At 42.5% G+C, this 12548-nt stretch overlaps 1 protein-coding gene across 1 annotated transcript; it reads right to left on the bottom strand.

The window, feature by feature from the left end:
• Positions 1 to 433: 433 nt before the first annotated feature.
• Positions 434 to 11666, bottom strand: ATP6V0E1 (ATPase H+ transporting V0 subunit e1). Its single transcript, XM_080398225.1, has 4 exons — positions 11484 to 11666; positions 9215 to 9262; positions 3824 to 3951; positions 434 to 947 (listed from the first exon to the last, which is right to left on the bottom strand). The coding sequence occupies exons 1-3, from the start codon at positions 11585 to 11587 to the stop codon at positions 3858 to 3860; spliced, it is 246 nt and encodes an 81-aa protein (XP_080254351.1). The 5' UTR covers positions 11588 to 11666; the 3' UTR covers positions 434 to 947; positions 3824 to 3857.
• Between the last annotated feature and the right edge of the window lie 882 nt (positions 11667 to 12548).

Here is a 12548-nt window from a genome sequence, read left to right as displayed (position 1 = left end):
CATGAAACAACTGTTATGTTTTTGTTTGATTCAAATGCTTGCTACTATACGTATCCTCCAAAGAGGCCAGGGAGTAAGTCAATCTCCTATCAAAATTACTATTTATGCTTCATTCAAACTAGTCATGTTATCTCTGCTACTGAATCCCCCTAATATCAGATGACGGGAAGTTTATGGAGAAGAGGCTCTCAAGCTAAGCATTCACTTCTTCCTGCAGACCTTTCAGCAATTTTAGACTGCAAACTCAGCCCTTTTTTAGAGCTACTCAAGAAGTCTTGATACAGGCAGAGAGTGTGCTCATCTCGCCATGCTATACGACTTTATTACAGTTTATCTACATCATCTAAGTTTCCTCAGCTTAACTGTGGCTTACTATTGTCTGATTAAAACGACAGAAAAGCACACTGTAACAGTTAAACATGGCACAAGAATATTTGGTATAAAGCAGAGGATTAGTTTTATTTCCACATGAGAAATTTTATGACCAAATTTCACAAGAATACAACTAATTTTAAAAAATAAATGCCATCAACATGTGGCACCATTGTTTCTCCTCTTCTCATACAGTTTCATTGCACACATTTTTTTCAAGTGTAGTCAACCAACAGGGGTACACAGCAACAGACAACCTAAGACCTGTAAGACATATACAGTGTTTCTACAGGGTGAGTAAAATGATCAGGAAAGCAGACTCTGTGACCCATAAAAACTTTAGAAATTTTCATCACTTCTGAAGTTAACTAAGATTTACAGTACCAAAAAGGAGTATAAATTGCATTAGGCACACTGTTAAAGGTATAGTAGGAAAAAATATAGGGCTTTGAACAAGCCATTTGAAGCACAATAGAAAGGTTAAGGCATTAATGCAGGCTTGGTATCCAACCAACTACGTTAAGGGCATCTTTGGGTCAGTGGAGTTTTTCATCTGGAGGAAATCTCTTCTTTACCTGTAAAGCAAAAGGCAACTTAATTATTCCTTTCCATGGATACAATTCACTATTGAAGACCTGGTTGTTAACCGCAACTATTTCCATTCCACAAATGCACCGAGAAATGGGCAAGAACTGTAGAGAATTCATCTATATGGAGCTTCAAAGGAGTTCTCTCTACTTCCTTGCTTTTTTAGCAGTTTCATTTCTGAAGTTACTGCAAGTAGCTTTAGTTACATCATAAGCTGGTAGAACAGTTATTTTACTAGAAAGTTTTCAATGCTGTGACAGCATCCAGTCATCTGGATGACAGCCCTTCTTGCACTTGCATGAAAAAAGTTTCTGGTCTGAGAACACAGACTGCAAATTGACAAAGTCAAGGATAAAAGATGGCGTTAGAACACATTACTTAGAAAAGGCTACAGCCCATATTCACCACAGCTACAGAAGTCTGCATTTTCTTACATACTGCCATACAAGCCATTAACTTGATTATCTGGACAAGTCATCTGATACGTCATGATCACCTGAATTGGAGGGATGCTGACCGAAAAGACTGAACCTCCATAATATGGCATAGATCAACCAAGCCGGCATCTGTAGAAGCTCCTCACTAGAATGCAGTAGCCTTCTGTGTTCCACTTTTAGCCTGCTCTGTTGGTCAAATAAAATGGGTTTGCTTTGCTTAGACTATCCTCATTTTTAAATAAGATCTCTCCACTCTGGGAGTTAGTATTTCATTCTCTTTAACTCTGCATCGTCTTTAGTAATCAATCCAAACCTCAACTGAAAGAGAAATGGGATGCAGAAAGGAGTATAGTACATGCACCCCGAGTGCTGGAAAAGCACATCTTAAAACCCAAAAACAATTGGTCAAACAAGAAATGGTAGCTATCTTCATGGGAAACTGTGTAGTGTCAGAGAGATACATCCCAACTCTTTCAGATGGAATCTAAGCCACAGCTCCTGTCTAATGAGAAACTCAACAAGAGGCTCCAAGGGCAGAGTCACACAACAGCAAGAGACAGGATGCTGTAACAGCCGGATCATGGTAGCCACCTCCTTGCCACTCCACTCACTCAACACTTCAAGAGTAATTCAAACAAGATTATGGAGAATAGTATGCCCTGTGATAGCCCATTTCTAGCAGGAAATAACATCATATTTAACTATGATATTTGAGGATTATTATATGCTTTTACTTTCTTGAACCATTCTTTTTCACAAAGAGAAGAACCTTAATTTCTTTCCAAAATTAAGCCAATGAAATCAGACATATCAAAGGCTAAAATAAACTGCTTCATATAACACAACAGCATGCACTATATAGGTCTCAAAATCTCCCATTAATAACTTTTAAAATGACAGCTCCTCACATAAACTTTGTGGCCACCCCAGAATGCATTAGAGTTCTCCCTCTTCCTTCGTTGAAATTTACTTCTACTTCTCTGGGAAATCCTATATTGGAAGGGAGGGGGAAAAGCCCTGACTCTTCTAACAGGCACCTAGGTTCCAGGAGTTGTATCTCTGGTTACAACACACAGACCATTCATCAGTCAGAAGGAAGCCCAATTTTTATATCCAAGGCATCCACTTGTCCAGATAAATACACCTCTGTTTCAGATCTCAGGCAACTGAATTATCCTATGGGATTCAGGGATCTGTACGCCCATTACCAGAATACACTGGTCTCTGATTTAGCTAACTAATTATGTGTTAACACATGAGCAGTAAAAACGCACTTAGGAAATTCAGCTTGACTGACTTGGCTAATCACAGGCCTCTACTTGAAGCAGGGCCAACTCTACCTTTAGCTTCTGCTTGCTGCTTAAAAAAGAAGATACAGACACACACACATGCCACAGTCTGACAATAGCACAGTTCAGAGAAGCCTACTTTGAAGCAGTGGAGCTTTGCTTTAGGGTAAATGTTCAGGATGCTTTACAGACAGCGTTTAACTGAGCTGTAACATCAACTGTCATCTGTCCGCTGCTATTGGACTTCTGTAAACAGAAGTTAAAGTAATAACAGCAAGGCGGTAGGCAGTTAAAGCTAAAAGGACAAAAAAAACCACAACCAAAAAAGTAAAAAGCCTCTGTCTCTAATATTATTCAGTTACCAGCATAAAAACTAAAACCATGGGTACTTCTTTTCACAGCTATCCTTCATTTGAACCTTCGACTCCAAATGCTGCCATTCTAGAGAAACCCGAAGTCATCCTGGTAACTTTCAGTACAAGACTTTGTATTTTTGCTGGTCACGTCAGAAAGTATGCCCAAAAACTGCAACAACAGCATTCCAATAGCACTGCCCAGATAGCAACCACCAGCTCTATGATTATAGCTGCACACAGGCTATCATTAAAAAAAACCCAAACGCTCATCTAAGCTCAGTGTTAGTGCTATACGTTGACAGGAGATAAGGGATCATTCTCATTGCAGTTCTCACTGACTTCCCAGATGAATAAGGGCAACTGTACATTGCTTTGGAAATCAGGACAGGTCTTGGATGAAGTGGTAGTAGGCTTGAAGAGAGGTCTAACAGTTGTTAAAGATTAAGAAATCCACTTATGCTAGCTATTAAGAGACACGCCAGCCTATTTTTTTTTTCTGTAGGAAGAAGAAATGTACTGTCCTCCTTACAAGCCCCTGCTTACTGAACACAGCACCACATGACATGATAGCAGAGAAAAATAACTGTACAAGAATTCCATCCAAGCTTGTCACAGTATCCAGTCAAGATTAACATCCAAACTACGCTTTGCTACAGCCTATAGAAAAATAGACTTCTTCTGCAAAACAGCTAGCAATTCTGAACACAATACTTACACTACTGTTCAATTTCTCCTGATGCTTTAACATACCAAATACATTAATAAATCTGATCATACTCACCTAGTCGATAAATTGCAGCAGAGGACATACATCCTTAAGGCCAGTGAGATTTAAGGTACCAGATTGTTTCATTGCTTAACTGCGGCCCAAAGAGGGGGTTGAGTTGAGCCAGAATTGCAATCAGCCAACTGCAAGACAACCCCCCAACCCAAAAGAGAGAACATCAGCCAAATTACAAAGCTTACGATAATGGCAAGGCTTGTCCAAAGCACAAGTACTATCAGAGAAGACTACTATTTTCAGGAAGATCTACTATCAAACCAAAATTCTACTCAAGCTCGTACACAAAGACCAGATGGCAGCAATGAAGATCTGGTACCAAATCAATTCTGCAACTGAAACAATAAACTGTCCTGTTCAATTTGAAGCAACACAAACCCACCAGACAGCATTTCTCTCATACTCTTCCTTTGACAGGAAAGTGTTTAGAGATGTATGAAACTTGGGTATTTGTGGGCTCAGAAGATAGAAACGTAAGAGGGAAAGACCTGCCTTTGAAGCATCCTTTAAACAAAACCCTCTGAGATACATGCTCTCTCATTTTGCTCTTATTTTCAGTGTATGACAACCTACCCTTGCAGACATGGTATATTTTTCATCAGAGATTGAACAAAAGCAAATTTAAACCCGGCACAGAGGTCAAAAAACAGGAATCTGAAACAAAAGGGTACAATGCTACAGGAACACACACACAGAGAAAAATTTTAAAACCCCACAACAAAACCAATATAACAACAAGCCCCAGATTATCAGCAGCAGCAGCCTTGACATGAGAGCACTTGACAAACTTAACACTGCAAAAGCCATAGCCAGAACTGAGAACAAGAGGAATGTAGTTTGTGGAAAATACCCAGGAAAACTAAACAGAAATAAATATTCCACTGTTAAATGATACATTTGCTTTGACAATATTACAAGATTCAGAAAAAGCAATGGATGCTTCCATGGATTTAAATCTATGTTAAATACTAACTATATAAACACATTTAGTGAACACACTGGCTCATCTGTCTGCTATTTCTAGAATGCTTTGTAAGGAGGAGAAAAAGCAGAGCAGCTTTGTAATGGGAGCTGCCACAAATGTATCAGAGTGCTTAGGCAGTCATGGAAAATTCCACACAAACCTTGATGCTTTGACCAGCAAACCATGTGCAGGTCGGCTGTAAAATGGTGAAACAGCCAGGGGCAAAAGATGTGGACCAGACTTCAAGAAAACACATCAATCCTCTTAAAATTTACAAGTATTTATTTTCAGTGCTGCTTTCAGTTTTGCACAAAGTAGGACTTTAAACGATGTGCTGAGCCTGCAGCAGTGTATCCATCATGTAAGCCTTGAAATATGTAGCAGGCTCTACAAAAGCAATTAAAACATCAGCAAGACACCACCAAGAAGAGCCAATAACCTTTAGGTTGAGGTGTTTCTACTTTGCTGTCCAAAGCAATGACAAGATATTTTGAAACCACATTAATCACTATGTCAAATTTACTTAAGGGAAAAGCAAATTAGCTCTTTAAAAGTATCTTGGAATTTATTTTGCAAGGGTTAATTTTCAGATACAAAAGACAGATAGAAGGGGTGCCAGAGCACTGTACCATCTGCCTTTAGCATCCTGAACTAACAGAAGTGGGAGGAGGGTAGGAACACTAAAAGCCTGTTAAAGCACATTATTCTCTTTCTCACTGTACAGAAGGAAGGAACTGTATGCACAAATATCTCACCTCTCTATGCTTCCTAAGTTCAGACCCAGCATGGCTGTGAATTAAATGAGCTGGAAGCACATTCAAAATATTGATGTGTCCCAGCTGCACAACCATGCTTTAGGCAAGCACTGTGCAGTTTTCAAAAGCTATTTGTTGGGACCATGCTGGATACCCAAGCTCTGAGCCACAGTGGCATTACAGGTCAATAGTATATTCCTCCTCCCTGCCCTGCTAGGGCCTAATAATTTAAAGCAGTAGTTAGGCACTGAACTCTACGACTCCCTTGCATTCAAGGTAAGTCATGAAAAAGCTTTTCCCACATTTTGCTTAAGCAATGCTGCTTTATACAATAATCTATCATGACAACGCAAAACAAAACGCAGCATTCGAAATAAAACAAAGCAAGCTTCTGTATCCAACATGTAATGTTTCAGAGTTGCTAAAATCAGGTATGGCATTCGAGCCACCCACAGGTCCTTAAATTCTACCAGATACCATTTACAACAGTTAGTGTTAATTACCCAGCTCAGACAAGGAAATTAAAGTCCCTTATGTTCTACCAGAAAGATTTTTTTAAAAGGTCTTCCTGCCATAACTGCCATCTGTCTATGCTGCATATTACAAATTAAGGTCCTGCTATCTCTGTTTAAATGTCAATTTGGGCAACTATATTTTAATCCTTTTAGAATCAGTAGCAAATAAATCTCTTTTTCAAGCACCCCGTCCTCTGTTAGTGGAATACTGTTTCAGGAACTGCTTTCTAAACTGCACAATAGGTTTAGACTTTGACAGTACCTTACAAACATAGTGTAACCTATAATTTCTGCAGCAGTAACTCCTTATACTTTGCCTTGTATTTTATCAGGTTCCTAAGGCTCGTGCATTCTCCTTCAAAAGACTGCTGGGTACAATACCTACACACAAATTATGCACTTACCAATGCAAAACTTTTCCACAGAACAACCAAATCGACACCACGTGATCAATATGGTTATTCAAAATTATCACTGTTACATCTAAACACAGAAACAGCTTTAAGTTGAAATGTAATTGACTTCAAATTTAGTTAGCACAAATTCAGTTTGATGCAAATCAATTTGTCGATCAAGTGGTGTTCAATGAAGGCAGAAAATTGTTTTTTCCCCTGATTTTCAACTGCAAAGGTAACTCAAAAGTGTAGGGAAGTAGGTCTAGCAGAGTTCTAAACAGCTCTAAAATAAGTAGGTAACAGCACCAGCCCCCTACTAAGTACGGTGTACGGTAGAAGACCATACCTGGGGCAACACAAGTTATTTTAACCCTAACATATCCAACAAAGAATCCTCAGAAACCATTCTTCTGGGTTTCCTTCAAGACTGGCATGAAAAATTAAGTCTCTAGTCACTAAAATTAAGGTTCAAAATTTTTTCAACGCCTCCCCCAAAAGAGGAAGAGGATACGAAAAGAACAGATTTACATACATTTGAATAAAAAAAAGAGGAAAGAAAGGTTGAACCAGATGATCTTTTCCAACCAGGGCTGTACTATGACCTCATACAGAATTCATGAAGGGGGTTGGGGGTGGGTGGGTTGGGAGGTGGGGGCAGTGGGAAGAGCATGTGATGAGGCAAGTTCTGTCTTGGAACACGAGAAGAAAAATCTGGTTTCTGTTGTACTCTGGAAAGCACACGCTATGTACGTAATTTGTGTGGCTGGGTTTCAGTACTAATGGTTTAAAATATAGCAAGGTTTTGCTGCTTCTGTTTTTTCAAGGGGTAATTTGAGAAAGCCAAATGGAATACAGAAAACAAGTTAGAGCCCACAAGATTACAAAAGAATCTCCTCACTGGACATGCAAGAACAGATTATAAGTCATGTTAATGATACTAGATTTATAATAGGTGTGTTTTGGTACCAAAAAAAAAAAAAAAAATCACTAAACTTACAAGTCAAATACTACTGCACATTCGAAGATTCCACAGCATTCAGTCAAAGTTAAGAAATTCTATAACAAATACATTCCGCATCCTAATCTAGAGGTCTCTGAAGATGCCACATGGCCTTGACTTTAAGGAAACTGTACTTCTTCAAACAATAAAGAAAACAAACCCTAAGCTTCAAGGATTTTAGAAGAGTAGGACATCATTTCTATTAAAATACAGAGTAGGAAGAACTTAAGTGAAAACTTTAAACTTAAACAAAACTCAAACCTTCCCAACTTATTGTAACCTAAATGCAGTAACCTAATAAAAATGAGCACAGAGTTGCCTTTTCTTAGCGAAGCATTTGGGACCTACCAGAAGATTGGGCTGCTACATACTTTACGTGCAGGCGAGGGGGCCTTCATAGCACTGAGATTCCAAAATTTCAATCCCAAATTCAAGTCGCTGGCACTACAAAGCTTTTCAAGTCTCTACATCTGCTCAGCAAAACGTGAATTTTAAAAAAACTATCACAGATACAAAACACAGAACCGTTTGCTGTTCTTTTACAATTATCCAGCAGAATGATTACTTAAGACTTCACATGTCAAATACTCTGAATAAAAAAACCCACGACCAACCAAACCAAAAAAACCCAAGGCCTCACCTGTATAAAACCTGAATATCACATTAAACTAAATCAAACCTGCACAAGTCTGTGCCAGAGGCCAACGCAACATGGAACTAAATAGGCCTCTCCTGGAACATGCTGATACTGATAACATGTTTTTTGGCTGCCAGTTCTTTTTGGGTTTTGAGATTAGAAATGCATTTCTCTAAATATTCATGTTAAACTCCTCAGAGTAGCATAAATAATGCCTAAATACTTCAGGAAAGTACAAATACTACTCAGCTTCAAACGGAACCCTGAATAATGATTTTATTACAAGTTAAAACTAAAGATCTAACCAGACTTTTACCAATTTACTCTCCATAACACATTCTTTCAAAGTCATTTCTGCATTGACAAGATCAGTCCCTACAGCTGAGAGAACAATACGCACACTTTCCATTACCAGACTCCAGCTACAGCTGGCTTACCTCTTGCCAACAAGCAAGCATGATATGAAGAGTTCCTCAACAAGTAATTTTGTTATTTCTACTAATTCTCTTACAGAAAAAGAGGCAGCCTCAAAATATACATTTAAACAGAAACAGTCTTAATATATCAAAGCATAAGTCTGTCACAAAAATTGTTGTATACAGGAAAACCCGCACGTATAGGTTTTTTTCACCCACTGCTCTACCAGATTTCGACAATACATTCAACCAAACTAAGTAAAGCAAATTCATCAGTAAGTTTAAATTACTATCACCTTAGAAATAAATGTAAAGTATAAAGAATGAAAAAGGCAAAAAGTCATTGCTCTACTGTAATCAGGAAAATTCTAGAATTGACAAACTGCCATTACACTTGTGAGTGAATAAGCCAGTGAACTGGAAAGGAGTAATGTCAAGTCAATGCAGAGCACAATTCAACTGTTACGTGTCAGAGGACAAAAGGAATTCAGGTTTGCTTTAATTCAGTAACTTGCAATAGCAAAATGTTTTCTTCTGCACGTTAAAGGTCTTTAGAACTAAGAATTCTAAGAGCTGTCAGAGAATGCCATCTGCCTAAATCTGTGACACATTTGAAAAGCTTCTTCCTGAGTGTTTTGAGGATATAAAAAAGGAACTTTTGATTATGTCAGAACTGTGTCTTAAGAGGCAAGACATTATTTATACTTACAACAGGTAGCAGCAAACAGCACAGGTCACCAGCATTGTGTTGATAACACTGCAAAAAGAAAGGAGAGAAAGAGCTGATTAGTTGTCATGTTATGACTGACCACAAGATAGGTCGGAAAAAAACCCCAGCAAACAAGTACGAGTTCAACTTTGATCATATGGAAGGTGACTCAACATGAGTGTTCTAACTTACTCCAGCTGAGTAAGTTGCAGAGGCACAGCTAAGACTCTGCAGAGGACTGACACAGCTCTGGCAAGCAGAAGCATACAGCTGTATTTAACAAAAATCTGTCCAAAGAGGAGCACACTTATGGAATGTCCTTGCTCCATTTCAGTCTCTTCTACCAGCAATTTAGTGAATTACTGAAGCTGGATGTTTTAATACTAACTGTAAACAATAAACATTTTTTCCATTTGCAAAATTCTGCTTACAGAAAATTTCACTATAAAAATAACTCTTAATTTTATATCGTGAAGGTTTTGCAAAACGAACACAAAATAAAATCCTGAAGCCACATGAAATTATCTGTAGTATAAGATTTTCCTTTCTTGCTCAAAGAAAATTGTCAGAAACTGTAGTTACACTGAAAAGAAGCAAGAACCAAGCAGCTTTTGAAATTGAAAATGGTAAAACTGCAGCTATACACACACACGATTTTGAAATGAGATTTTCTAACAGCAAGTGATATGGTAGCTCATGGAACTCAGTAGCAGAGCTGAGGGGTTTTTTATTTTTAAATTATAAAAAGGGATTTCCCTCCACATATTCTCTCCCCAACCAAGTAACAGAACTCATGCTAGGTCAGTAACTTCCAACCTTTTTGTGACATGGGTAACATTCAATATTTTTCATCTATCAATACACACCCACCTTTTGTCAACTTTCAAACTAATGCTACAAAGCTAACACAGCCTAGATTAAGCTTCAGGAACCCTTCCTTCCCAGGGAGCCCCAGAGTCATTGTTTAGGAGTTTTAACCTATGCAAAGTGAATTCTTAGATCAGTTAAAGTTTGCACTGACTTATTTTGTTGGAAAAAGAACAATGCTATTCAGAAACAGGCTTTGGGTGGAGTTTTTTTTGTTTGATTTTTTTAATAAGCTAAATTAACAGACTACACAGTGTTACTACAGTCATGCTATAGAATCAGAACACAGTAGTGTGCTCTCTATTTATAGTCATTAAACAATCACATTTTGGAATAACGACAAAACATCTGTGCATGACCCACATACTTTAAGGACATGCCTGGAAGACATATTTCCAAGGTGTTTCTGAGGGCAGGCACGTTTTCAGACACAAAACACAATTCAGGTATGAAACTAAGGCAGCAAATATCAGAGCTAAAGAGAACTTGAGGAAAATTCCTCCGCATTCAGGTAAACAACTAAGAGAAAAGACAGTTGGTACCTGTGGAGTAGAGGGGATGTCAAAGAGAAGAGAGATTAAGAAGTCATTATCTCCTAGGGAAAAGAGAAAGACAAAAACTTGTCTAGTTTTTAATCTCAGCAGCTACAATCACTACCACTGCAGTAATTACGCCTCTGCCTAGGTGCGCCGCTTCTGTCCTCAGGCCACCGCAGCCAACAAGGCCACTAGCACACATTTAAGCAGGGAACCGAGATCTACTACAGCAGCTTTTTCAGCCTCATCCAGTGCGAAACTCGAGGATGGTGGAATGAGGTAGGAGAGATGGAGTGAGAGAAGGAGGAAGTTATTCTCAAACAGCACCTAACCGAACAACTGACGCCCTTGCCACAGGGCGCCGTGTATGCAGGCGCGCACAGGCGCGAGGGGCACGCACGAACGGTTGCGGGTCACTGAGGCGCGGGGACCCGCTCCGGGCCCCGGCCCCACGCTCAGGGAGCCCCGCAGCCGCTGGCTCCGGCCCGCCTCCGCTGGCTGGGTCCCGGCTGGCACCGGCGCCTGGGCCCCGGGCCCACCCGCCCTCCGCGCTGCGCCAGCACGGCAGCTCCAAGCCCGCAGGGCGACTGCGGCAGGCGGCGGCTCCGGGCCCGGCGGGGCGGCGAGCGCGGGGCACACACGGCGCTGCAGGGCCTCGGCGGTGGGGGGAAAGGGAACTCGAGGGAGCCGGCGCCGCCAGGCCGCAGCTGCCCGGCAGGCCCGCAAGGGCACTGCGCGCCTCCGCCGGGCCGGGCCGCGGGGTACCGGGCCCGCCTCCGCGGGAGGCCGCCTCACACGCTCCCCCCCACCGCCCCGCGCCTGAGAGGGAAGGGAAGGGGCCTCCCGCCGCCCCCCCGGTCACTCACCCGCGGTTAGGCCCCTTGGGCACGAGCCACGGCAGGACGCCGCCGACCACCCCCCAGAAAACGCTCATGACGATGATGGGCACCGTCAGGCCACCGTACGCCATGGCCGGGCTGGCGGGGGCGGCGGCGGAGGGAAGCTGCTCGGTCAGACCCGGCGCGGCGCCTCCCCTCCCTTCCCTCACGGCCGGCCGCAGCGCCCCGCCCCGCCCCGCCCGCCAATCAGCGCCCGACACGTCGCCAGAGCCCGGCGGGCGCGAGCGCCGCTTGGCCCCGCCCCCGCGCTGCCGCCCGAGGAGCGGGAGGAGGGTCGCGGCAGCGAACCCCGAGGGCCTCCGCAGTGCCGGGCCTCACGGTGAGGGACGAAGCCTCTGCGCCGAGACCGGCGCGCAGAGCCGCCTCCTGAGGCAGACCGGCGCCCACGGACCGCTCTGGGAGCCGGAACGTCGCGTGCCTCGGTTCCCCCATGCCAGGGCTCAGCTCCCAGCGCGGTGCGGCGGGAGCCGGGTGTCTGCCCTTCCCTCTCGATCGGCGATGAGGGCCGGCCGCCGAGCCAGCGAACCCACCTCGCTGCAGGGCTCGCCACACGCCGCTGCCGCTCGCGATCCGCTCTCCGTCACGGGGGTGTGAAGCACCAACCCCCCCCCCCAGTTGACCCAAAACCAGCGTCAGCAACAGCACGGAGGCGGCCTTGGCTCTGCCCCGGGAGCACCGCGGAGGTAACCCCCGTCCTCAAGGTGTAAGACCCCGAGACATCACAGCTGTGTGTGGCCACAATGCGTCTGATGCTCTAAAATATCATCCTTTCCCCTCCAATTCATAAGGCAGTTGAGGAAGTGTAATTTCAGAGGATGACAGAAAGAGATTCATGGCCAGAAATAACTTACTTCAAATGTTGGATAGAAAATACACACACAGTGCACAAAACTAACATGTTCATTTAAAACCACGAACACATCCAAGTTAAGGACCAGTGGAAGAGACAGAAGTATAATGGTCATTAGACACACGTTTTCAGGACTGCACTATTCTAACACTGGTTGAAATATTCCTTTATGGGGAAAAAGC

This window comes from Falco punctatus, assembly GCF_963210335.1.
Source record: "Falco punctatus genome assembly, chromosome: 8".
Taxonomy (NCBI): Eukaryota; Metazoa; Chordata; class Aves; order Falconiformes; family Falconidae; genus Falco; species Falco punctatus.
The sequence above is the reverse complement of the archived record's forward strand: the minus strand, read 5'-3'. Positions and strand labels throughout refer to the sequence as shown.